The 27,269-nt window shown below is 39.5% G+C and overlaps 2 protein-coding genes across 4 annotated transcripts in view; one reads left to right on the top strand and one right to left on the bottom strand.

Annotated features, from left to right (window-relative positions):
- Positions 1-985: 985 nt before the first annotated feature.
- LOC137988930 (ubiquitin carboxyl-terminal hydrolase 5-like) lies at positions 986-23,888 on the top strand. 2 transcript variants are annotated; one of them, XM_068834863.1, is made up of 28 exons: positions 987-1,169; positions 2,597-2,719; positions 3,736-3,802; positions 5,292-5,326; positions 5,618-5,710; positions 6,298-6,392; positions 6,557-6,607; positions 8,270-8,361; positions 9,350-9,442; positions 9,835-9,929; positions 10,753-10,821; positions 11,233-11,300; positions 11,423-11,479; positions 11,587-11,658; positions 12,282-12,372; positions 14,069-14,200; positions 14,838-14,885; positions 15,260-15,365; positions 16,644-16,701; positions 17,527-17,649; positions 18,015-18,103; positions 18,751-18,858; positions 19,560-19,655; positions 20,336-20,383; positions 21,090-21,220; positions 21,366-21,486; positions 22,539-22,623; positions 23,575-23,888. In XM_068834863.1, exons 1-28 carry the CDS (start codon positions 1,080-1,082, stop codon positions 23,666-23,668), a joined length of 2,430 nt encoding a protein of 809 aa, XP_068690964.1. In that variant the 5' UTR covers positions 987-1,079; the 3' UTR covers positions 23,669-23,888. The 2 variants fall into 2 exon arrangements, with proteins under 2 accessions (XP_068690965.1, XP_068690964.1); XM_068834864.1 differs by lacking the exon at positions 2,597-2,719 and having other exon boundaries at positions 986-1,169.
- A 657-nt stretch (positions 23,889-24,545) lies between these two features.
- The window catches only part of LOC137988931 (uncharacterized), a 10,102-nt gene continuing 7,378 nt past the window's right edge, over positions 24,546-27,269 (bottom strand). For both annotated transcript variants that reach the window (XM_068834865.1, XM_068834866.1), the window contains exons 7-8: positions 25,711-25,873; positions 24,546-24,845 (exon numbers count right to left, since the gene is read on the bottom strand). In XM_068834865.1, the coding sequence (XP_068690966.1) occupies positions 24,691-24,845; positions 25,711-25,873 (318 nt within the window). In that variant the 3' untranslated portion in view covers positions 24,546-24,690. The remainder of the gene's footprint in view (positions 24,846-25,710; positions 25,874-27,269) is intronic.

Genomic DNA, 27,269 nt, shown 5'->3' with positions numbered 1-27,269 from the left:
AAAACAGACTTTAATTCTAAATCAGCAACAATCGTGCCAGCCGAATCAATGCGATCCTCCTAGCAATATGACACCCATAAGTCACTCGATATGGTTACGCAATCATACAACATAAAACTCGTGATTGAGAGCACGTGGCAGAGTAACGCAACATCGCGACACACCATAATATTCTTCTGTATTTATCCTTCTACAAATCAATAACAACAGGAGCCCATCACCCGGAACGTGCAACTCACCTATTTTCGTGCAACGGCGTTTTCACAAGTAAGGTTATTTTTAGATTGAATTTCCCGCTAATGAGACTCCCACAGGAGCCCGATGACCAATTACAAGAAATTAAGCTGACGTCATAGGGTCACCGAACCGGAACTGCCTTTGTTTTTTTACCTAATTCGCGGGAAGGGCTAGTCTAAAAATAAACCTACTTGTGAAAACGCCGTTTCACAGACGCTGTATGGAAGTTGCACGCTCCAGATGGGCTCCTGATAACAACAACACCACAGGCTTGTGGTCTAATACCGGACTATAACTTTTGCTTGTCAAGGGAAGCTGGTTGAGGGGTGAAAGCAAACAAGTTAATGGCTCCCCATAAAAGCGTTACATATGTTCCTTATTAAGTAGCATTCCTGAGTTCCTAGCCCTTTTTATCTGGGTTAATTTAATCTTATCCAATATTAATATAATTTTTCAAAAAACCTCTAGAAGATAAATAAAAGGTAAATGTAACTGTAAATGAATCATATAAATGAAAGGTAACTGCAAATGAATCATATCTTAGTCTAACAAAGGCTTTGCCTGCACTTTGAGTTGATGTGTGTACAGACCTTTCCCAACCCCACCCCATCCAAGGAAGATAGATCACTCTCTCTCTTTTTTTTGGTCAGAGGGCCTGGGATCCGTTCTAAAATATGGCACATTACGGCAGTTTTATATGAAAGAAAACCGGAAAAAATCAGTCAGTCCCTAAAGCCAGCGGAGTCTCTTTGAAGCCATTTTTTCATCTTCCCTCTCTAGACTCTATTCTGAAAGTATTTTATCGATCTAAAGAGCAATAAATTGTTGATGATTGAGATTTGATGGAATTTTTAAAAAGTTCCAGCATCCGCGTTCCGCAAGGAGGTGACAAAGTTTACAAAGAGGAGTGTGTATACTGTTTCAATTCGCCGGTACGTATGCATGAAAAATTCCGTATCTAACAAGCACTAGTTGTACCTAAACGTTTCTTGATTGATTGATTTATTTATTTACCGATTAAGAGTTCACTCTTAAAAGAGTATTGCAGACTGCTTTAAAAAATAAAAAAATTACGACAATGAATAAAACAAAAACATGAAATTACTAATTAATATACAAGATTACATTAAGGGACTGCCGAAATGGACATTGCGAAGTAGATGCTATAATTTCTGGTGGGAGATTGTTCCATTGTAATAATCATATGTACAGCGTGGCTGCTCAAATCGATGACTGAGAGACACGAGCCTGATTTTTCTATTATTATCTTCCAGTGCCATAGCTATGGCTTCAAATCTGACATTACTTGGCAGAATTACACGTCTCTTTATTGCGTTCATTTTATGGAAAAATAACTTGCTTTGGAAAAATTTCGGCATAATGAAAAAAGAATAGAAACAGCACATGTGTTGTTGTTATCGATCTGCAGAAGGATAAATACATTACAGCGGTTGCGATTTGCTCGGCAATACAGTTTAACAGCAAATAATTCAATTAAAAATCAAACAAAGTGTCGACTGAGTCCTGTCTTATGTTGTTTTGGTCGTTCCGAGCAGTTTGAGGCGTCATTTTGCGAGATCTTTTCTCGATCGACGGTTGGACAGTCAAGAAAATTGACAAGGTAGCCAGCTGCTGGCTGGTGACCTTGTCTTATTCAAGCTGGAACTGATGCCAAACCAGTGAAATTCTCGCCTTAAGAACGTGTACCAGCATCCAATTGATTAGGGATTTCCTAACCCTAGGGATTTCCTTTGCCGAATTTGAGCTTCATCTTTTGAAATTTCACTGAGAAAGGTGATCCTAAAACCTACAATAAAGCTTTCTCAACATGATTGGTGCAAGAAACCAGACCAAAGGAATTTGAAGCATTTGAGGCTATTCGAATCTCCCAGCGATGGTGTTGTCAACACGACATTTGGCAGTTCCCAACGATCGTGTTGCACTGATTGGTGGATTCAACAAATTCAGTAAATTTCCTGGATACTACAGTGAAGGATGAGCAAGGCAACATTAAGTTTAACACTAATTTTAAGAACTTTCAAAACATTATTCATACTTCACTCACACCTATTACTTTTGAATATTACTTTAAATTGTGCTTAATTGTACATGTACTACATATTGTTACATTGCTTTTGAACTTGTTATTTTTTGCGGTGATGGACAAAACACTAACCCCCAGTCCATGGACTACCCTGTGGACTACCCTAAAGTGGACTACCTCTTTAAAAATACTATTTAGTCCATCGGGTGGTCTATGGTCTGAGGGTCAGTGTTTTGTTCACCACCTGTATACAGTCATGATAATTACATGTATGGTTTTCGTCGGCTTTGATTTTGATGCTTATTTTTCTTACAGGAAAGTGACAAAGGTCTTTATATTTGTCTGGCAACTTTTCTCGGCTTTTGTGAAGAACATATTTATCTTCACATGAGTAAAACATCCCACAGAGTATTTCTGCATTTAAAGAAAGTGAAAAAGGTACCCAAATTTAAACTGATTATTTTTCACAAATAACGTTAATGATAACAATAATTGATTTTGTTCTCAAATGTAGTGTTCAACTATTCTCAATAATTATCATTTTGTTACAATGTATATCATTTGAAGCCAAATTTAGAGCAAGAGAACACAACTTCGGCAAATGATCACTGTACTTTGCTGGTCGTGAGTTCAAGTTTGCCATGATTTGGATAAAGCTAGCTGATGGCTTCCTTCCACTTGGTTAATACTTAAAGAAGTTGTGTATGTATATTATAATGATGATTATTATAATATTTAACAATTATTCCATGAGCGCGCGTTGGATATGAGATGGTGAATAGCCAACGAGGCGCGTAGCGCCGAGTTGGCTGTAACCACTCTCATATCCAACAAGCGCAAATGGAATAATTGTTTTATTAAATTCCTTAAACTCCAAAAGTTTAGAAGTACGAAATACGAGCAAAAAAAGCGAGAAAATCCTAGCGAAATTGAAAAAAGTTGATGAAGATGCGATGTTGTGTAATACCTCGTGGTCAGACAGACGCAGGCTCGTCACAAAAACATATCTTACCTTTTCACGTATCTCTAAGCTTCGAAAGTGATCCAAACTTTTGCTTTCTTTTGCTTTATACCGAAAGAAATTTCACTTTCTGGCGTAAACGTTTTTAGTTTAGCAACGCTAAGCGCAATCATTTACCATATAAGGTCAAACTAAGGTATATGAGCTGATAACCGAGATTGAGTGAACCAATCAGAGCACGAGAATTGCATTATCCGAGGTTGAGAATTTAATAAATAATTATACATATTGTCCACCAGAATTTTATGAGTCTGAACCTAAAGACATTACCATGGCCTCATTTGATGTTGTGTTAAGTTGCAATTCAACTAAATAGTGACTGAATGGTGATCTGTTCTTCAGTAAAAAGTTTCAGTTGTTTTCAGTGGTAGTCACGACTACAGACGTGCAGTTATGAGTAATTTTTCAAGTTCTGAACTTTCATTCTTTTCAGCCTCCATCTGAGAGTGACGATACAACAGAGTTTCCTCCGAAGAAAAAGCCTACAAGATTAGCTATTGGTAAGTGTTCAGTATATAATACACTGGCCAGGAGGTCAGTATAGAGAAAAAGCGTGCCTGGTGAATACCGGTAACCTGTTTATTTTTTTCCTAAAGAGATGTGCTGGCTGGGAACCATTGAAGGCTGGCGTGCAATGCTTATTATCAAAAGAGAAAATAAGCAATACCACTGACAATGATCGGTTGTTTCTGTTCACAGTATTTATTAATTATTTTGTAAAGCAACATTGTTTCTTTTAAAAACATTTAAAAGGCTTCAAAATATCTATTTTTGCTCCTAATCGACACCTGTCACACAAGCTCACACAACCAGGGCTAGGATTCTTCCGGGGTTGGGGGGCAAGATAGAAAAATTCCACCTGCTCGCAGAGACAACCACATTGGGGACACTGAAAAATGCAGACTGCAGACTGTGCAGACTGTCTGTAAAATGAAAATTCAGTTAGCCTGAATTAGGCCTAAATAACATTCGGTTAGCCTAATTAGGCCTAAATAACATTCGGTTAGCCTAATTAGGCCTAAATAACATTCAGGTTAGCCTGTTTTAATACGGTTAGCTCTCAATGATAGTGAGAGTAATGCCATATTTTACCCCTGGTCTACATGGTCTGCACAGTCTGCAGTCCCCGTTTTGGGGTGATTAACCAGATTGCAGGATTCACAGATTTCTGCCTGCTCACACATTGTGAAAAAAAAAGTTATATGATTTATCTTGGCTTCTCTTGGGATTTTAGGAATTTAGAGATCACATGTCATTGCATTTTTATTCACTTTCAGTGCTCGACCTTAACTTTTTTGATCGCTTGCCCTGGGACTACTTGAACTGAAAATTTAATAGTCCTGAGTAAATCTCCAGGTAGTCCTTCCTGATTGCAGCATGGCAATATTATTTGCATTATCTTTTCGCCATCTTTGTAAATAACCCAAGGAAAAGTGTTTTTCCATACAGGGTGGAAATGCCTGACTTTAATGGTTCGATCCTCTTGATCATATGAAGATTTCCTGGTCGCTTCATAGCTCTTGCTCTCTTTTGTCTCCAATGTCTTTTCTGCGTCTCCACTACCCTCTTTATGGCGTTTGTTTGGATAATCTCTGTTGTTAGAACTAAAAAAAATAGGCCTCTAATCTCTTCATGATAAGAACACGGGCAGTCAAGACAAAGATCGATGGTGGGCTAGGAGTTCCTTTAGTTAGTGCCCAGTCCCAACTTCAGCTTTGTTTAGTCTTCTCACCTCAGTCCTCGCATTGGACTATCTGTTTTCGCGATCGAAACGTTGTGTGGAACGCATTGAAACAACATTTACAAGACGTGTATTTTGTTTTCACCTAATGTATTTTTTTTTTGACATTGCAAAAACTAATTGCAAAGTAGTTACTGGTCCTGTGACTAGTGGTTCTAAGTTTCTACTAGTCCAGAAGCATTTTGCACTAGTCCAGGACTAGTGGACTACCGCTAAGGTCGAGCACTGACTTTCTTTTATTTTGGTAGGAGTGGAAGGTGGCTTTGATGTGGACCAAACCAAGGTAGAACAACAAACAGCAATAAGGACTAAACTGTGTCTATGTATGAAGATTTAATGAGAACCAAATGAGCAAGAAAGGACGCAGAACTGAAATGCCAAGACCCCAACCAGATAACAACAGATTGGGGAAAAGAATAGGAAATTATGATTGTTTTTGTTTGAGTATTTACTGAGAACGAGTACCGGGTACATTTATTTCGGTTTTTGAATGTTTTCTTTCACCAGTAGTTGTCAAAATGTCTTTAATAATTATAAATAGTAAGATTTATTTCATGATTATTTTGTTTTACAGGTCGAATATGATGAATTCAGCTCACTGACAGTGTTTGGAACTGATGGAGATCCACTTGTTATTCCACTTCCAAATGCTGACATTCCCCTTCAGGTAAAAGATAAATAATTTACTGTAACAGTTATTATTGGTATTGATTGACCAATCTATATTGAATTTAACAATTTCTCATATCACATTAATGGTAAGATCCATAATTCTGTGCGTATTGTGTACTGTGTATTGTTTAGGAATTCTACCTACATGTACATACAGTGTACATGTACATAAATTATACATGTCATCCTGCCTATCATAGTGCAAGATGTCGGTGGGATGTGAATGCACTTGACAAATGGGTTAGAAGAAATATTAATCACATTCTTACCAAGACATACTGCTGTTACAGTGTACTTGAATAATGGATTTACTGGTATGCGCCATATAGGGGAGGATTTTTTAAAAAATTACCAGTTTGTCTCTCATTGGTTGAAAACAAGAGGTTTAACCCTTTGACACCCATTTACCAGCCTAAACCGGCCAGGCTAAATTATTAGACTAGTATTTTACTCTAACGCCAGACGATTTTACTTGTCAGTAGGGAACCCCCTGGAGTCAATGGATTAAGTTTCGCCTGGAGTATTTGAAAACCCTCTCCTGAAAATTTAGTCAGTCAAACATTTAGTTATTTTGATTGACAGGTTCAGCTGTCCATTGCAGGAGTACTCACAGCTGATGCAGCTGCATACAAGGACCAAGTTGCATCTTGGGATGGAGAAAAGAGAGCAGTTTCCAAGTATGCAGGCTGATAATTCCTTGATTTCCCTTTTTGTTGCATTCACTTGAAATCTCTTTTAATTAATTGATAAAAGATGTACATATATGACCTCTTTCATTTGTAATGATGATAATTAATCTAAGACTTATTTTTATTTATTTCTATTGCTTTGTTTCCTTAAGACATGCAAGCAATCTGCTTCAGCTGGATAATGGAGTTAAAGTTCCTCCACGGTATGTTTCAAAATACATGTTAAGTACAAACTGTACATGTATATCAATCATTTCACTAAATTATTAAATATAATTATAAAAGTGACTGTCACTCACCCTGCGAGCAGAGCCTGTCTAAAGCTCCCCAGTGAGTGAGCAAGAGAGGCTCTGCAGAATTCGTTTCAAGTCCGTTTAAGTCACTGCAACCCAAGTTTCTGGGTTAAGTCACTCTGGACAAACCGGTTAAGGCTGATGCGCATCATGTTTTTGATAAAGCGAAGGTCAAAATCGAGCCCTCAGTACGAAAATCAATATGGTATCTGGGAGTGTGATTGAGACTTGGCCTAGCCTACGTCAGGAGGGGGGGGGGGGGGGTACGGCTACATGTAGGCTAGACTTGGCGACTTGGCCTGGCTTTGACATTGTCTCCAAGCAACGGCTTGCGCATACTCAATAAAGACTTGACATGATTTCTGCAGAGTCCTTTCTTTCTTGTCAAGTTAAGAAATGCTCTGCTGGCAGGGTGCTGTCATTAGGCTTAAATTTTAATGTGGCTAAATGTAATTTAGGCTAAGTTAAAATCAAGCCAATGCTGGTCAGCGGTGGTCTGGGAATCAGGCACATTGAGGTGACATAGGGGGTTTCTCGATTCGCACGTGCTGGTCGTTTCTGCTGTGTGAGGTGCTGTTTGTTTCAAGCAGCAAGCGTTCAGTTGTTCCGCTTTTTTCCCCTTCCCTTCCCTCCCTCATTGGTGGATTCGGTAAGTATAGGGTTGGTAAGTATCTCCAAATGACTTGGACAGTGTGACGGTGCCTGGTGGGTGGTGGCCGCTCGCAGAGTTGCCGTGGAGGCCTGTGTGCTCTGCTCATGGCCTGTGGCTCAAGCCTCGTTGCTCGCCCCGGAATCGCCGCCCACTTTGGCAGGCACCATCTCCAAGCTCGTCCATTGGCGATGAGTTTAAACAATAATAATTATTGTATATTGTTGCCCTAGTGAATGATGGTTTACAATTGTAACATAGTATTCATGGAGCAATTTACTACACAAATGCACAAATCACTGTGTTATTGATGTGTGTGTAGCATAATTGTGATTCACAAGACAAATCTGAACCGACTACCATGCTAGCAACAGTGATCGTGTAGATCACTGTTGCTAGCTACATTGACCTAGCTACAATTTCAGACTAAACAGGCCATGGGTATTTGATATGCCAATTTATGGCAATGAACATGAGCCAGTAATGAGAAGAGGTGTGTTTTTTCTGACAATCAGCTGTATACAGCACTTAAACTTCAACATAGAAATCTATTAGAATGTAATAATTATTACAGTATAATAATAATTTTTATTTTAGTGCTACCTTTATTTCCATGTGGCTCTGGATTCTTATTTTGAAAGCTCATTATTCACCATTAAATTTACTTGTCACTAATTTTATGGTGGCTATACAAAACCTACAAGTATAAAGGAAATTGTTTCTTAAAGTAACAAGCTGCTTGCACGCTGGTTGGGAAGTCTTTTATTTTTCTTGTCACCCTTCAAGGATTCCAATTAGGATTGAGGAAGCAGAACTGTCTGGGGTGTACATATGATAAAATACCACGACCAAATTGACTGATTTAACAAAATTGTCCTGTTGACTTAGTTTTTGATTATCAGTATCAACATTATCTTTTTCAGGGGCTGGAAGTGTACAAAATGTGATATGAAAGAAAATCTTTGGCTCAACTTAACTGATGGAACAATTCTTTGTGGGAGACGATATTTTGATGGTTAGTGTTTTTTTAAACTCTCTGTACTCTTAAAAAGGTGTGGTGGCTGATCTTTCTGCTGTTCACTTGTCTTTATATTAGCCCCATACATTTCTTTCATTTCTTTTAGCCCTTCCCCAGGTCAATTCGTTCATACTTTCAAATCAAGTCTGGACATAGAATCTTTTTGGGAACATTAAAGTTCTTAGGCGGACATATAATATTATATTTTTAATAATTATCATTAAAATATACATGTAAATTCAAAGCGGTTTCCATTTGACAGAACTGACTGGCCAGACCAGGCACTTGGAAGGACTAACTCTACACCGCCTACAAATTAACACTCTTCGAGAATGATATACACTTCTCCAGAAGAATGCGAGGCATTATCATGCTAGAAGTGTTCCTTCAAATTGTTGCATTTTCTTTGCAACTGACGAGTCTGGCGATCCAGTTCTGACAAAAGGAAAGTGCCCTTAAGTTGATTGGAAAGACTTCACAGTTGCTCTAACTTAGGTAATTGTGAAGAAGAGCTCCCCAAAAAACCTGTCGGCCGACTGTCGGTCGACTGTCGGCCAACAGACTACTGACAGGCTACCGACAGCTAACCGACAGCCTACCAACATGACCCAGAAACGATAATATTCCCGATACTAACCGATGGATGGTAAAAGGGTTTCTTTTCGAGTTGTACCGACATGTTACCGACACAATTCATCAACTGTCAGCCGACTGTTGGCCGACTGTCGGCTGACTGTCGGCCGACTGGTAGTCTGTGTTTGTGGCAAAATCTGTCAGCCGACTGTCGGCCAACAGTCAACGAATGGGTTTTTGGGGAGCTCTTCTTCACAATTCCCCTAACTTAATTAAAATGCAAAAGAAGCTAGAATGGCATAATATTCTATTTGCTTGTAAAGCGTCTGTGACAGCAATGAACTAATTTGAAAGGATACTTTTTAAAATCAATTATTTACATTGCAGTATTCTTCATTTACTTTCCATGCAGGCTCAGGTGGAAATAATCATGCGATTGATTATTACAAAGAGACAAATTATCCTTTGGCTGTTAAACTTGGAACAATAACTCCTGATGGTGCAGGTAACAACACAATACAACCAAGAAAGGAAAGGAAAGGAAAGGAACTTTATTTAAGTGTCTAGTCGTTCTAGCCCTGGGGCACAAATTGGGGACACTGTAAACTGGAATCAAGAATTAACATAAATCAAGTCAAATGTATGTAACAAAATGTAATATTTAAGTGTCTAGCCGTGTTCAATTGTCCAATTGTGTATAACAGCCAGAAGTCAGGCTACTTAGCCAAGTGCTGGAGCCTCACTCAAGCTCAAGCTCATTAGCTCTATTCCAATAAAATAAACACAATCAGTCAGTTGATGCCATCAACTAATGACCAGTTACTATACAATAGTCACGTTTCTTGTTTCCAAAGAAGTAATAAATAATCATGATAGTTATTACTTGTTTAATTTAAGATGTGTTTTCCTATGATGAGGATGACATGGTTGAGGATCCAAATCTTGCTCAGCATCTTGCTCACTTTGGAATTAACATTACACAGATGGAAAAGGTACTTTTCATGACAATAATAATTTTATCATTATTTCAGCCTGGGTGTTCCTTTCCTGGAGCCGTTATCTTCATGAGTTACAAAGGCATGTACATACTTCATCCTAAAAGTGATTTATTATTATTATCAATGAAATAATAATTCTTTTTGGGATGAAGTATGTATATGCCTTTGTAACTCACAAAGAGAATGGCTCCAGAAAAGGGGCACTCATGACTATTTTTTCCAAGCACCCTTAACCCATCTCAAAAAACACCCTAGGACGCTCCTACTTGATGAGTAAAATTACTGTCTGACATTGGACAGAGTAAAATCTGTAAGTCTCACTCCCAGGGGTTAATGGGTGAAGATAACCATGGAAGAAAAATAATCCTTGCGATCATTTTACCAGGGAGAATGTTTCCATGTTCTTCATTACACTTGTGGTAATGCACAGTTTAGATAACTGTGGTATGTAGCGAGACGGATGTCACTGGAACCTAATTTAATGGCCTAGCTCCCGTGAGTCTCATAGCGCTCAGTAGCAGAGCATCCGAACTTGGCAGGTCATCTGTTCAACTCCTTCCAGAGAGCACTTGGTTTTTTTCCCTTTGGTCAGGTTTGATTTCTCTGTGGGACAACATGTTATTCTTTTTTCGTGAGACATGTGTTGCAAATATCCTATTTCAAGACAAGCCTTAATTTACTATACAGGAGGTAGTACTTGCTGTGCTTTGAAAAATTTATTCTAAGAAATGTCAATGTTATTCCCATTTTAGTACTAGTACTTACACTTATTCCTTTTACTATGTCTGTCTTATTGCTATTCTACTTCATTAAACAGACAGACAAGACAATGGCAGAGTTGGAAATAGACATAAATATGAGAATAAGAGAATGGGATGTAATCCAGGTGAGAGATATCTTGCTCAGTTAATGTGTGATGTCTTTAATGCTTTTCATGATCCACAATTGACCCTCTGTTTGCCAACAGGTCAGATAACATCTCACTTGACATCCATCATCCATATTTGGACAATCTCAACTTGTGCTCATTTCTCCCTTAAAGTAGGAAAGGTGTTGTTGACAAAAAATCCTAATGATGGAAACAACTATTGCATTATGATTCTATGTGAGGGGATAAGCTCAAATTGCTGACCATAAGATCCAAGAGCTAACCTCTTTAAACTTTTCATGAATTTGGTGGTTAAAATTTCTTTTAAAATAATCTTGCCGATCATAAGTTTACAATGCATGTTCACCTCTCCAATGTTTAATTTTTTTTGTATAAAAGTATATAGTATTAAGTTCATTGTTTCATCAGGAAGCTGGTAAGAAATTAACTCCTGTATGTGGGCCTGGCTACACAGGATTAAAGAATCTAGGAAACAGGTAGGTGAGTTTTTGTGTCATAAACATGCTGAATTAGTTTGTGTGTTTGGTTTGTCAAAATTCCATTCTTGTGTGTTTTCTCTCCGCCCTCCATCTTATGAACATCACTGATTGCCTTTCAGTTGTTACATGAATTCTGTGATGCAAGTTCTATTTTCATTGCCAGAGTTCAAGCAAAGGTTTGTTAATGCGATACAGATCTGCTGCTCATATTGTATATATTGCAGCTTTAAAAATGGCCTAAAATGGATTGGGAAAATGCTGTATGATTCCTTTTCACTTTCAGATATGGTGATAGATGTGCCTCAATATTTTCTAAGGCTCCTGCTAATCCTACTGGGGATTTCAATGCTCAGATGTAAGAATGAATCCTCCCTTCTACAGTAGTAAGGCCATATGTGTATTCATTCAAGAGGATTTCACAGTATATGTTTTACTCAGGATTGTAGAATTCATGGAATTTTTTATTTTGAATTGTCCTCAATCTGTCAGATGTTGCACAGAGTTGAATACACCATTTCACCTGTTATACACAGCTCTATTTCGCACACTCTTCGTGAAAAATAGAACATGCTACAGACACCTGTCGGCACATAATCCTCGACATACGAGGGTTTGCTGTAGCGCAGGGTTCTCAATAAGTTTTGGAGTAGACGGCTTAAATATAAAAGTAGGCGGCGGGAGAAGCGCTTTGTCATTGTTTATAGCAAGTTTATGACGGAAAAGTAGACGGCTATAAATTTAAAGTAGCCGGTTTTTTAGCCGGCTGCCGGCACTTAATGAGAACCCTGGTAGCGTGAAAATAAAATAAATAATACACCTTGATGTTCTTTTCCTCCAAAAATATTAATTATAATGTGGATACCAGAGGAGACGATTATATCCTCTGGTAACTGGTGTACTTGAATAGTCTAAGTAAAGTACTGAGCTATTTTCTCCAGCCACCTAATTTGAACATGCTTTTTTTTTCATTTCAACAAGGGCAAAGTTTGCTGATGGTGTTCTGTCAGGAAAATACTCTCCATCACCAGATAAAGAACCAGAGGAAATCACTGAACCACAAGGAGATCTGGTAAAAGATATTTCACATTGCCTTTTGCTTTGTATTCATCTCATAACTCCAACCTTGACAAATATGAAAAAAGACTGTTCCCAAGAACGCTTCCTCTTCTATTTGCAAACATTATCTCCACAGGTTATTTCCGATCTTTATACTTAGGGTTCAGAGACCCGTTTCTCGAAAGTCCTGACAACTTTTACGGCCCGAAAAGGCATTTATGAAACTGCCAGGGCAGGGTGTAGGTATGGCGCAGTGGTGAGAGCACTTGCCTCCCACCAATGTGGCCCAGGGTTCGATTCCTCGACTCGGTTTCATATGTGGGTTGAGTTTGTTGGTTCTCTACTCTGCACCGAGAGGTTTTCTCCGAGTACTCCGTTTTCCCCTCTCCTCAAAAACCAACATTTGACTTGATTTGCGTTGATTGTCAATCTCACTTTACAGTGTCCCCAATCAGTGCTCCAGCGCTAAATCGACTAGACACTTAAATAAAGATCCTTTCCTTTTCTTTCCATCTGCCTGTTTGATAAGCTGGTCTTTTAAAATGTTTCAAGATAACAAAAAGCAAAATGATTTTGAAGGAAGATAACTCAAAGCCTCTCTGTTCTTAAGATGGACGAGGAGTTTTGACACCTGAAAAACACATGTCTCACGTGTATTTATGTTTCTTCGTTTTAAATACTTTGCTTCACATTTGCATTTAAACTAGCCATTCCTCATATGTGATATGTGGATAAATAAAGTTAGTTACTGACTTACTTTGAAACGGGCCTCTGGACTCAATAGAGTAATCAACCTGGCCAGCAGCGCTTGCGCAGTGGTGACTGTGCTTGCCATGATCCACCAATAAATTATGTCCCAGATTGGTGTGGGTTGAGTTACTTGGTTTATTTTTTTGGTTCTCTGCTCTGAAAGGTATTTTTCCAGGAATTCTCCTCTGATTTCATGCCAACATTTGATTTGTTTTGCGGTTTTCATTTGATTTGATTGGCAGTCTCCATTAGACCGCTGCACTTTCTCTGCAGTTATAAAACCCTAATAATTATTGTTGGTTCGACCTTGACCTAAACTCTTGATCTTCCGGAACTTAGTTACAGTTTCTCTTCAAATCAACACTTTGAAATGTCAGTTCGTTCTAAATCAAAGCGAAAAAGGTCACCTCTTGAAAATACCACCACAATTTCCCATATTGGCTTACAATGTACTTTATTATAGAGCGTTTTTACATGACGTCACGGCGGCCATGTTGGTATTCCAAAACAAAGAAATGGCGGCCATGATGGTGTACCAAACTAATCCTCCGGGAATTGAACACTATTTTTATGCAGTCTAATATGACTGCTGGTCACGTTAGTGAAAACGCTCTATATAACTAGACTTTTACTCAACAAAACGAGCACTGTGATTGGTTGATTCTTGGTTATGTGCCCCTGATCAAATTCAAATGTATCCTGATTAGGGTACGATTCCGCAGTTGCTGCCCGCTCCGGATGGATGTTTTGCTGGGATTTTTGAAGGAAACGTCGAAATAAATAACAAAGCACTTAATGTCTGGTCCCTCGGGAAACTAGATAGTTTTGTTTTCCCTCGAGTCCTGATGTTTTCCCTCGACTTCGTCGCGGGAAACATCGGGACTCTCGGGAAAACAAAACTAACTGTTTCTCTCGTGACCATACATTAAGTGCATATTGTTTTCCTACTTATTTTTCAGGATCAAGATGGTATTGCGCCACAGATGTTCAAGTCAGTTATTGGTCGGGGCCACCCTGAGTTCTCAAGCAACAGACAGCAAGATGCTCAAGAATTCTTCATGCATTTACTCTCCACAATGGACAGAGTTGAGGTTTGAGGCTACCACCTTCCTTCCTTCAGGGGCACCCAACGTCAATTTTCGGAAAATATCTGTTCGGAAGACGATTTGAGATCTAGAATTTTCGGAACAATTGTTGTAAAATTTCTTTCTTGCCTGCCTGTCCTAGGATTTTCGAACATCTAAAAGATGGTATAATTGCCCAGTTTTAACGGATTTTTACCCAAAAAAGGTCACCTAGAATATTCGGGAGCCTTTTGTCAGGCTAAAATTTTCGAAAAGGTAAGTTTTGATACCTATAGCTTTCGGATCACTAGACTTTCAGCTAGGAAATCCGAACAGATGAAAAATTTTTAGGGTATAAAAATATGCCCATATCTACCGTTTAAATACTAAAATAACTTTAACAATGCCATGTTTAAGTGGTTTTGAACTGTATTCTCGTTGGGTGCCCCTGTTCCTTCACTCTGCCCATCCTCTCTAAATGTCTGTCGAGTGCATTTGTGCATTGGATTTGGAAAGGAGATCTCTTGACTAAAGACCTACAACTGCACTATTTTTTTCTTAGCACTTTGAAGTTCATCTCTCTCCGCCTCTCTCACTGCAATAAATTGCGTTCTTTTAGTTGTTTCAGTTAAGTACAATTTATTTTACGTGTTGTTTGTTCCAGCGAACGGCTACCGGAGTACCTAACCCAGTAGACTCCTTTAGGTTCAAGGTGAGAAAATCATTCTGAGGCTGTTGTTGATGTTGTTAGCGGGAAATCTTCCATCCTTGGTCGCCATGCAGAATGCCTATTGTCAAAGACAAGGAAACGTCTTGAAGATTAATAACAATTACTGGTGGGGAAAAGTAGCCCAGATGTTTGTTTTTTTTTCACGTCTTATGTGAAGAAATTGTGCAGAACTGGGACATTTTTTTTATTTGGCAGTGTAGTTCTTTAAGTTTTAGGATACACAAGACAAAAGCGTATACCATTAAAAACTCAATAAAAGTTTCCTTTTGTTTCCTTTTGTTTCGCACAGAACAAAAGTACGCTTCCCATAGCAGGGAACAAAGAATGTTTCTTGCTCAACTATCTCGTTATTTCAGGTTGAAGAACGTACTCAGTGTATGCAGTCAGGAAAAGTCCGTTATAACAGCAGAGAGGATACACTTTTGTCGCTATGTATACCAATGGAAGCAGTTCTTAATAAAGGTGGGAGTCTTTTCTCTAGAACGATAATACTAATTGTAGTTCCTTTCCATTGCATTCCAATTGCAAAAATGGAGGCTTCGGTTAGTGGCGTGAAATTCACTTTTTCCTTCAATTTATGAGAGTTTGTTTACCTGACACCTGACCGGCAAAATTTAAAACGTCAATTTTAATCCATGGGTTTTTACTTTGAGAACTGGTTTTGGATTTGACGGTCCGCCATTATTCGCTTTCAAAACTGAACTGTTGGTCTTAGCAAGCTGGTTCGAGGGGAGAATGTTGTCGAAGAATTACTGGACTTCACACCATGTATGAATGCTGCATCCACTGATGGCGGATTCAGTTTTGCAAAAAGATTTCATTTGAGTTTTCCAAGTAGTATTCTTTTTTGTGAATTCGGGACCTTGGACGTTTTCCTTCGGGTCATATAAAATTCAAAAGACAGTTCTGCCTTGTGAATGGAATTGATGGCAGATATATTCATGAGCCATACATTATAACTACCGCTATAAGGGAGCAGCTGCTTATGATCAGGCCAAGCGGAGGGCGCATGCTGAGAAACGAGCAGCAACCAAGGCTGGAACTGTGTGGCCGCATCTGTGCATCTGAATTTGGACTCAGATCCCATTTACGGGTGCACAGATGAACCCTCGACCTTAGTGCTAGGGTCGACATTATCGCTCACGATAGTCGACCATATATAAAACGATGTCCAAAGCGAGAAATCACCGCTGTTAAAGGAAAAGTAGTTACATACAAGCCTGAAAAATACCCAGCCTTGAAATGGAATTGTTTTGCGAAAGCCAAAGCCTGTTATGGTTAGGGTTAGGGTCCTTTTGTTAAAGGGGCTACGTCTCGCTATTTTAGGTAATTTTGTTTAATTTTGTTAATTATGAGCTCTAAACGTCAAATTGGCAGAGCAAGAGTCTTTCATTTGCAAAATCACGGCCACATAACAACTGAGAATGATTTTCCAGCTTTGTAAATGACATTTTGATATAGACTGATATAAATTTGAAAAGTTTGGCCGACGTTTTTCAAATTTACCCAAATTCAATCCATTTCAATCCTCTCTAGTTTTGTTCATCCATGTCCCTTCTTGGCTTCCCTGTGTTTTGTTAGAGTTCTTCTAAAGTTTTGCACAGTTATTTTGATATTTTAGTTAATTCTATGACCATTCGATCAGTGATGAAATTGCCTAAAATTGCGTGACCTAGCCCCTTTAATTAAAGTACATTAAAAATAAATTTACCTGTTTTTTCTTTTACTTTTTGTCTGCAGACGAAGTGGCAGTATATGAACAGAAGCAGAAAGAAGCAGAAGCCAAAAAAGAAAAATTGTAAGTCAATAGCTAAAATATTCGGTAATCAACGGAGGAAGCTATGAGTGTCTACGCATTCATGAATGTCTTTGCTTCTGGGCAGTTGTGTCAAACAGTTTCATGCAGGCGTGCTCGTGAAACAAAAACTGACAAACGCTTCGTGCTCGAGAATAGAGGTTAGGACTGGAGACGTGTCTTTTTTGTCGATAGCGACGATTTTGATCGCCAGGGAATTTCCGTGCACATTTGGCGATTTAATGCGCCAATTGCAGCAGTTTTGTTCCCATGCAGATGATTGAAGGGCCATGCTATTTTGTCACGTAGTAAATTGTTAAGTCTTATCAATGCACTTAATTAATTCTCTTCCTATTAGTGGAAAACAATAATAAAAAAAGTCTTATAATCGAATTTTATTAACTCACGATGCAATTCAGCTTTTTGATGAGAACTTTTACAGTGTGACGCGCCTTAGCCTGGCCACCTAACAAAGTTTTTTACAAAGTGTGCGCCAATCAGGGTGTGTGAATTTGATTGTCACAGTCACGCCTCCTTGCAAAGTTCGCACGGTTGTAAGTTGACTATGGGTTGTTGAGTTCACGTATTTACACGTAGTTATCAATGTGAAAGTTTGTTAGGTGGCCACGGTAAGGCGCGTTGCACTGTAAGCCCCGACTGGAGGACCATATAATATCTTCCAAAGATGTCATCAGTTAAAGATGTAAAGGTTTGAAGTGTTAAGCCAGGGCCTTACCGAATATTTACCGAATATAAAGGGAGCTCGTTTGCTGACATTTAAAAGTTTTGGAGATCACTAAGTGAATGTTCATGTTTTGTTGTTTTCAGAGATCCTAGTGAAGTTGTACGACCCAGAGTGGCTATGGCAGCTTGTCTTGAGGCGTTTGGTGCTCCGGAAGTGGTCGATGATTTTTACAGCACTGCTTTACAAACCAAAAGCGTAGCACAGACGTTAGTTAAACACAATAGTTTGGATTGATACTAAGTGTATGAAGGGTATCTAACGAAAAAAAGAAAAAGAAAACCAAAGTGCTTTTCATGTCTCTATAAATTATCTTAGAAAGTGCGTCGTCCACGGCGCACTGATGAGCTTAGTTTGCTAAAACGGCTGAACTTAAAATGTCTAACCAAGTTCATCTCAGACGGATGACGAGCGCAGAACTTCATTGTCAAGTGCTGAGATCGTCGACAAGACTGTTTTTTTTCACGTCATTGTCTGCACAAAGCTTTCAGGTTCGTTTTAATTAATAACTGTGGTATTCTTGTTATCTCAGACATGTTTTTTTTTTTTTTGTTTTGTTTTGTTTTTGTTACAGATCAACAAGATTTGCAACATTTCCCGACTATTTGATGGTTCAGATGAAAAAGTTTACTCTCGGTGATGACTGGGTCCCAAAGAAGCTTGGTAATTGACTTTCCCACCGCCTTCCAAACTCGAATCTTGAATAGAGAGATGTCTAAAAACTTTTTCATATACGCACAAATAGTAGCACGTCACTCCAAAGTCGTGGAACGGTGCCAATATTTTGAGTGCCGTGCGAGAAAGGTGCGCCGGCAACGTTTCTGCTTCTTTCTGTAGGTTCTTGTTTTTACTTGAGCAAGCGGTGGCCTAAGGGCAATTGGTACAGTACTCAATCTCGACCCCAGAACTCTTCTCTTGACTGAGGGAGAGAAGAGCTCTGGGGAACCCTGAAACGAAGTGTTTTCTCATTGGTTTTCTTGAAGAACAATCAAAAGCGTCTCTAATTGGTGCATTCATGTTAGCACGAGGAGTGAGCAGGCGCCGTAAGGTTCAAATAGCCAATTTTTTGGCTATAAGAACCCCACGGCGCATGTTCTCCTACAGAGAGTTTCCCAGAGCCTTGGGTCGATCTGAAGCTCTGGTGATGAAAATGGTACAGTACTGAGGTCAAGTAAATTGGCAAAAAAACCTCGCGCTATTTTTTGCACTCTACCGATCGTCAGGAAACATCATTCCCTGCGATTACGAGTTGCATTTGCTTCGAGCTCTTATTGGCTCTAAATGCTGACCTCCGCTTTAATTGGTTTTAGACGTTTCAATCGATATTTTAGAGGAAATTGACCTGACTCATTTAAGAGCCACTGGTCTGCAGTCAAATGAAGAGCAATTACCGGAAGCTGAACAAGCTGCTGTGGCAGGTAAGTTTTCATCAGTTTTTCATTAGTTTCCCGTTATTCTACGTTCATTGTCTTTAACGGCCAAGCTAAATCTACGCAAATGTAAAAAACGAGTACTAGTGACAACTGAAAGGAGTATCTAACGGCGATTATCAAATGTTCGTCGACATTGGAACCTTACAGACCAGACCGTGCCAAACAAACAAGGTGGCCAAACGATCCAATATTTCTTCAACAAATGTTTGACAGAATTTCAATGCTATCCAACACCACTAATACGAAAGCAAGGAATATGGCGAAACAATAATACCCGAGAGACATTTCTTGTTCAACATGATGCTAGGTGGAATGAGCGTATAATGAGGGCTTGGTAAATAGACCCATTTTCAAGTCCCTGAGGATCACGTTTTCCAGCTGATAGGAATATGAATGGCATATAATCATTATGCTTTGCGGGGATTTGCGCTTTCGGTCACATTTGTGGCAGAGTAACCTGGCCTGTGGATGAGAGCGAGGATTCCGGTGGCCTTGCCTTTATACAGACGTCTGTGTCTTCCTTGTGTTGCTAAAGAATCTTTGACAATACAACGACTCGATTTACACGGTGTTGCCATTTTACCAGACATTCAAAAGGGGGTTAGAATCTAGTTCTCCAGTTCTAAAAAAAGGCTGTACTAACAACTCACCTTATTTTTCAATGGTTTGTTTTAATTTTGCACCAGAGATTCAAATTGATGACAGTGTTGTGATGCAACTTGTATCAATGGGATTTGACAAGGAAGGCTGCCGAAAAGCAGTTTACCATACAAATAACCAAGGTATGCCGCGGCCGGTCTCACAATCGGTCTAATCTATTTTGTTGTATTGAATATTTCGCTATCAAGCTGTCAACAGAGAAGTCACGGTCCGCGAATCCAAGTGAACTTAGGCAGCGTTTACACCAACGCGGTTTCACATCCACACGGTTTAATGACTTCGAAATCGCGTCAAAATCGATGCGGTTTGGAAGTGTTTCCACGGAACCGTTTTCGCCTGAAAATCAAAGTGGTAATGGTATAAGCGATCGCTGCACTATACGTGCTAAAGTCACCATTTTGAATCGAGCAATGCAAAATTCGCCCCAAAATAGTAACCGTTCTTAAATCGCTGTTTACACGACAGATGAAACCGTATCGTTTTAAAAACGTTCCACTTTTGGCAGCGTTTTCAAATTCGACCCGGTTTCACCAACGGTCTCGATCGGTGTCGTGTAAACAGAAGGCGTAACCTCATCGAAAACGTAGCCTACATGTAGCCACGTCCTGCCGTTTTTCTTTCGGGGGGAGGGTATGGCTACACGCAGGCTACGGAAACGATGCGGTTACAAATGAAACCGCATTCGTGTAAACGATACCTTACGCTTACAGCCAATGAATCAATAATCTGAGTGAATGAGGAGCTCCGTCAGCTGCGAATGAGAATAAACACCATCTTTTGTTTGTGTCTTTAATTTTTTTAGGTATCGAGCCCGCTATGAACTGGGTTCTGGAACACATGGGTGATCCAGGTAGGATTTCTGAATCATCTTTATTATTATCTCAGTCTGTAGGCTCAGTCCCCTTTGTGTGTGTGTGTGTTTGTACAACGCTCTATAAGCTGACCGGTAAATCTTTTGTTTGGCTTAAACGTTCATCGGAAGGCTTTCTGGTTTACTTTGCTTGGCACTTATGCACCTTGTCCCAAAATGACCGCCATTTAAGTATTCTTTCGTTTCCTTGCAAATTGGTCCCGTTGGCCTCGCTTTCAAACGTAAACTTCAAAAGAATATTTCACGTAAAACGAGGCCAAAAGGGCCAAGTTGCAATCAAACAAAAGAATACTAAAATGGCGGCCGTTTTGGAGTGAGGTGTATAAAAACCAAACCTTTGGGAGGCTCCGTCCTCTATGTTAATCCGATGGAAGATCATCGCAGTTTATAGTGCTCTTTAAGCAGAAAAGATTGCAAAGCCTGAAAAATTCTGTTTTGGACAGGAATTGAACCAATGACGTCATGGGTACCTGTGCAGTGCCTTACCAATTGAGCCAATGAAGCTCCTTCATCATCATGTGACTTGCCATGACGATCATCCTATTTGATGAGTAAAATCATTTAGCTAAGACACAGCGAGTCAGAGACTATAACTTTTCATAGTCGTAGGATTGAGAAGCCAAATGCTGCTTCCCAAACGATAATTACCGCTATCATGTCATTGCGTCGGTGTCTTATTTTTAAGATTTCAGTACGCCTCTGAACATTCAAGCCAGCGGTGCTGCGGGATCAGCAGCTGCTGACGAAGGAGCTATTGACATGATTATTGCCATGGGATTCACTCGGCCTCAGGCCATCAAGGCTTTACAAGCAACAGTAAGTATTGCTTTATCACTTGATTTCGCTTTATTCAAGACCAGGGAAGGCTTAACGGCCAAAACGTCAGTCTTAATCTCCCTTAAGTGGACAATTGACTTAATTTTGGCTTTTTTCCCAGTAAATAATTGTCAATATCTTGTAGGATAATAACTTGGAGAGAGCAGTGGATTGGATATTTAGTCATGCACAAGATCTCGATTCAATGGAAGTAGAAAACCAAGGCAGTCAAGAGACTGGACCCCAGTACAAAGATGGACACGGAAGTATGCTAATTTGTTGCAAACTTACCTACCTACCTACCACTCACCGAATTGTGATATGGCTATTGCTCGTTGTCGATATAACGACCGCTCTGATTGGCTAAGCGTATTCTATCATTATGCTCACGGGCCAATTGCGAATTGTGCAAATTGGAAACGATTCGATGTAATTCTAACGTCAAATTGGCGCTTCTCTGTATTCATTGACGTTTGTTTTGCCGTTGATTCTTGAGGATGTCGAAGAAATTTACCTTAGCGATTGAAATTATTGGGTCGAAAACAAGTATATTTTTGGACGAATTACGCGTTAGTGCAGTTTAATAAAATGAATGAACTGATGAGCTTTCGGATCACGGGATATTAAACGATCACTTCCCGCTTGAGGCAACTATGAAGTCATTTTATAGACAAATTGTCAACCTCGAACGCTCGGTCTTCACTGGAAAATCTCAAATCTCGGTCTCGCTACCGCTCGGTGAATACGGCAAACGACCTCACACTCGGATAAAAAGTAGTTAATGATAAATGAATGGGCAGTATCAGTTTGAAAAAAGATAAATGAATAGGAAGTATCAGTTTGAAAGAGAAACCCTACTTTAGCACCCTTGGGCCGTCCTAAGCAAATGTAGACCCGTTTGATTGGTGGCAAGTCATGAAATTGGTTGTTTACCATTTACAAGCAGAAACCGGTTGGTACTAGGTTTGTTCAAATGGTAAGCAAAAACTTCAGTTACAAGTCCAGAACCCTAATGGAAATTCAGTTGAGATTGGCGTGTACTATTTACAAAATTCGTTCAAGTTTACCGAGGGAGTCTGGAGGGAGGCAAAATCATGGGGGTATGCAAATGATAAACACGTTTTCCGTTTGGGAATTTTGGACTACCTTTCAAGAAATCCTGTTTTCTCCGGAAATTTTCCGTTTGGGAAGACCAAAATAGGCTTACCATTTACATTCCAATCAAAAGTTCCAGATTTTTGTGGTAAAATGGTAAACAACCATTGTCTTTCGAAGAGCAAACAAACAAAATTAGTTTTTTCCTTGTGTTTCTTGGCAGAATACCGTCTGATAGCCTTCATCAGTCATATGGGCACATCAACAATGTGCGGACACTATGTTTGTCACGTACTAAAAGAGGGGAGGTTAGTAAAAAGTATACAGTAAACACCCGAATATAAGAACAAGTGGATTAAGATCATTAGGCTGAAATGTGGCCAATAAAGCACCGTATAAATAAGAACAAATTTAGCCTGATAAATAAAACGTGTTCTTAATATAAAGGGAAAAAGGGTATTAGGATAAGGAACAATACAGTACAGTAACTTATATCAAAGTACTATGATGCTCAGGACCATTACAAACTATAAAATCTATTACAAAACAGCATTGTATGTAAATTAAACCTCCAGGCCTCGGTTGTTCAAAAGGTGGATAGCACTATCCACCGGATAAATCACTATCCAGCGGATAAACACTAGCAAAACCGATTGAGTTATCCAGTGGATAGTTATTTATCAGTGGATAGCGCTATCCACGCTTCGAACAACTGGGGCCAGTAATATACAATTTGAAGTATTTCTGAAACCAATTTTAAGAACATTTTAAGAACACTTTCAGGCTGATTTCTCACTAAGCACCCCTCAAATAAGAACACGGTCAGCCTTAAACCTGAAAAAAGTGTTCTTATATGCGGATGTTTACTGTATTATTTTCTGACCACTCTTCAGTATGCCACACAAATGTCTTGCTAAGAGAAAATATTTTTAAAAAGCCCAACCGTTTCGCTTCACCATGTTCTTTTACTTTTTGTCTGCTGTTCACTCCTCTTCCTGTTGCATCTACTTATGTGTGTCACGTGAGCGGTGGTGAAAGCTGCCGCTTTAGCGAGCAGGCTCATTCCGCGTCTCTTAGTTCGCGCGAGGTAGAACTGGGAACACTCACTCATCGCACCAGTTTTCAAAACCCCCAAGTAAACCTATGTCACTGCGTAAAGTATGTTTCTCTTTGCATGTTCCAATTTATGAAAGAATATCATTGAGTGCACGCTGTTTTAAGTCTCGTTATGACAGCGTATTTTATATATTTTTGTTAAGGTGGGTTATTTTCAACGATCGAAAAGTTGCCCTGTCAGAAACTCCCCCAAAGGAGCATGGTTATCTTTATTTATACCGGCGAGTGGACAGCTAAATGCGGATCTTATTTAGACAGTGGAGCATGTCTGATCACATGATCATTGCGCGGCGTCTGAGCAAGAAAAAGAACAGGACTTGCATTCAAGCTGGCAGACAAACTTTTGTTCAACTTCGAAGTAACATTTTTTAACTCCTCACCAATTTGGAACGCTGAGCAGTTATGCTATTTACAACTGTTCAATTAGGACGCTAATAAATTGTTTTCACCAAACGTATCAATTCTCTTGAATTTATTATGACCTTATGTAATGTTCTTGGTCAAACTTACTATTCTCGTATTACGGTTATTGTTCACTTAAAATAGAAATTCCCAATAAATAGTGAAAGGGTTGCCCCCAAAAACGAAAGTTGATCGTGATACTCTGTAATATTAATTCTAACAATCAGTTCGATTTTGTTTTTCCTTGTCAAAAAATTAAGATTTACCGACATTTTATTTATTTACACGTAGAGTAACCTGGTACTTGTTGTGATTTTTGAATTAATTTTAACATGTTTTGTTGAAATGGTTCGGTGTCCTTGTGAATTTGGAGCCCCCTAGATTTGGTCCCCCGTCGCGGATTTGGACCCCCCTCTATTACAGCGTATTGAACTGTTTATCGAGGCAGAGTTAGATCTTCGATTGGGGAAAGTGACCGATAGCATAAAGCATAATCTTTGCGAAAAAGACCAGATCAGTTAATTTTTTCAGTAAAGGTCGTTTAAAGCATTCGCGGCGGCAGTTCGTTAAGTAGATGCGAATTTTAACTCCTTTCTGACAGAAGCTTAAGCTTGGACCGAGGGATCCAAATCCGCGGGGGAGGGGGAGGGTTTTGGTTGTCCAAATCCGCTCTGAAACCAGTGTTCGACATGACCATTTTTTTTTTTTATTACGCTTTGATACAGCGTTTGCTGGCTATATGTGGATTGCTTTTCAACTGATAACCTCTTCTGTACACATTCCTTATGAGGATAGTTTGTGAAATGATCTTTTACGTCTGCGTTGGAGAGAAGGGAGAATGTTCCCTCACGCCCAGTTCATTTTGATGACATTTCAAATGTAATTGGGCCTGATGCCATTCCATAGTTATCCCTTCCCGAACTGTGATCCCTTGTGTGTCGTTTGCGGAGTTTTTGTTTGAGGATACGTCTTACCCTCTTTGTTGTAATGAAGCAGAGAGTTATGAAAAACCCTGAAAGACGAAAAACCCGTTTCAATTCAAAGATGACGCAACGCTTAAAGAAAGAACTTGCTTTTTACTTCGGGAAAAATCGCTGGAATACGTGGCTTATTCTCGGAAAGAGTGAACGAAAGAAATGTAGAAAACATGAGCTAACGGGGGTAAATAAAAAAGATGGACAGCAGATCTTGTTGACTTGCATAGTAGACACATTGGAGTGCATTACCTCCTTAACACGGAGTAAAGTGACAATTCTTTAATTGTCAAGTGAAGTGCGACGAGTACTTCTATCTTGCGTGCATAACCCGCGCATGCGCACTTCAAACAAATTTCTTTCATTCAGGCCCGGGTTGCTCGAAGCATGGTTAGCGCTAACCAGCGTTAAATACCATGGAAACCTATAGGTTTTGACACCTGTTAACCAACGGTTATCGCTAGCCAGGTTTTGAGCAACCGGCCACAGAAAAGGAAACATTACCGTGTCGTAAAAAGGTTGCTGTTATTCATCGCGGTGAAGTACAATAATAATAAAGTATTATCGTTTGTCTCACGATGTAGTCACTCGTGATGAAGATCTCTAGTCTTCATCAGGCGATCAGGTCGACTAAAAAACACAACAACGGCAGAGCCGTACGACAGCGGACCGCCGAAGGAACAATACACCGAAACAGCGAGGATCGAAATGCACCAATAACAGCTGCTGAAAACCAACCATTCACAGCGGAGCATCCTGCTTAAAAGGTGACGCATAACCAGTCGACGTCATCGCCTGATGCGCCTGATGAAGACTAGCAGTATGCAGTCGAAACGTCGCTATCTACATCACATCGTGACCACATCGTGACACAAACGAGAATACTTCATCATTAAACGTTACCTTGCATGCTGTTTAAGACGGTAGCAGGATAGTGAAAGAAGGATGCTTGTTTCCAATTGGCAATCATGATCAGAATCCAAGTAAGTCCCATGACAGTTGTGAGTTTAATGCAGACAAGAAGCAGCGGCACTCGAGAATGAGAATTTCTCACAGGTCCAGAACCCTAATGGAAATGGTACAAAGGGAATTCAATCAACTCCACCTGCTTGGATCATTTCCACAATTCCAAGGTTGAAAAATTATACACTAATCAAGGAAAGGCATCTACATCTGCAGTAACCGCGTCGTGAGATGAGATAAACGATAAGTAATGGTGATAGAGGTTTTGCACGGCAGCCATGTTGCATGGCAGAGACAATGAAAATGTTTTGCGTAAGAAAGAACATTTGTTCCCATAGGAAGAAGAATCTATTGATCCTGCCCTGATGCAACATGGCTGTCGTGCAAAACCTCTGCAGGACTGAGTGGAGTCCAGTTCGATCTAGTAATAACTTTATTTAACCACGGAATCCTTATCACTAAAAAGTGGTCATCTAAAGAGCCGTGCGCATTAACACTAATACAGCTAACACTTCAAGATTACGGGGTTTGCTAAAAAATCTTATATTAAACGCTAAAAAATTATTTAATTTCTAATATACTTAACTGATTAGAGTGTAATGTGAAGTGCCAAGGTTCTACCCCATATGAACCATGTGAGCGTTAGCCCTACTAATGGATATAAACCCGCACAAAGACAGAGAAAAACTCTGACCAGGGTGTTCATTTCCCACCCTGGTCAGAGTTTTATTCATTAGTAGGGCCAACACTCACATGGTTCATATGGGGTAGAAACTTAGCACTTCACATTACACTGTAATCAGTTAAGTCTGTTCAAATATAAGTGCTACACGGCCACCGTTTGCAAAAACATAATCCTTCCTTGTAATTTCTAATATACTCTAGCGGAATAAAAACTGTTTCAAGTAATAGCCTGCTTAGCCTCGGCTGACAGACTGTTCCATATAACTGCATGCGTCCCTTTAACGAAAACACTTCGGCTGTGGAATAAACAGTAATACAGCTAACACTTCAAGATTACGGGGTTTGCTAAAAAATCTTATATTAAACGGTAAAAAATTATTTAATTTCTAATATACTTAACTGATTAGAGTGTAATGTGAAGTGCTAAGGTTCTACCCCATATGAACCATGTGAGCGTTAGCCCTACTAATGGATATAAACCCGCACAAAGACAGAGAAAAACTCTGACCAGGGTGTTCATTTCCCACCCTGGTCAGAGTTTTATTCATTAGTAGGGCTAACGCTCACATGGTTCATATGGGGTAGAACCTTAGCACTTCACATTACACTCTAATCAGTTAAGTCTGTTCAAATATAAGTGCTACACGGCCACCGTTTGCAAAAACGTAATCCTTCCTTGTAGTTTCTAATTTACTCTAGCGGAATAAAAACTGTTTCAAGTAATAGCCTGCTTAGCCTCGGCTGACAGACTGTTCCATGTAACTGCATGCGCCCCTTTAACGAAAACACTTTTTGAGGGCCTCAGTGTTCGGCCG

Source organism: Montipora foliosa, unplaced genomic scaffold (assembly GCF_036669935.1).
Source record: "Montipora foliosa isolate CH-2021 unplaced genomic scaffold, ASM3666993v2 scaffold_435, whole genome shotgun sequence".
NCBI lineage: Eukaryota > Metazoa > Cnidaria > Anthozoa > Scleractinia > Acroporidae > Montipora > Montipora foliosa.
This window is presented reverse-complemented; position numbering and strand designations above follow the sequence as displayed.

Coding starts and splice junctions, on each gene's coding strand:
- LOC137988930 (XM_068834863.1), top strand. CDS start 1,080: ATGGAATTTTTAAAAAGTTCCAGCATCCGCGTTCCGCAAGGAGGTGAC. Junction 17,650..18,014: donor ACCAAAAGCGTAGCACAGAC/GTTAGTTAAACA, acceptor TTTTTGTTACAG/ATCAACAAGATTTGCAACAT. Junction 18,104..18,750: donor CTGGGTCCCAAAGAAGCTTG/GTAATTGACTTT, acceptor AATTGGTTTTAG/ACGTTTCAATCGATATTTTA.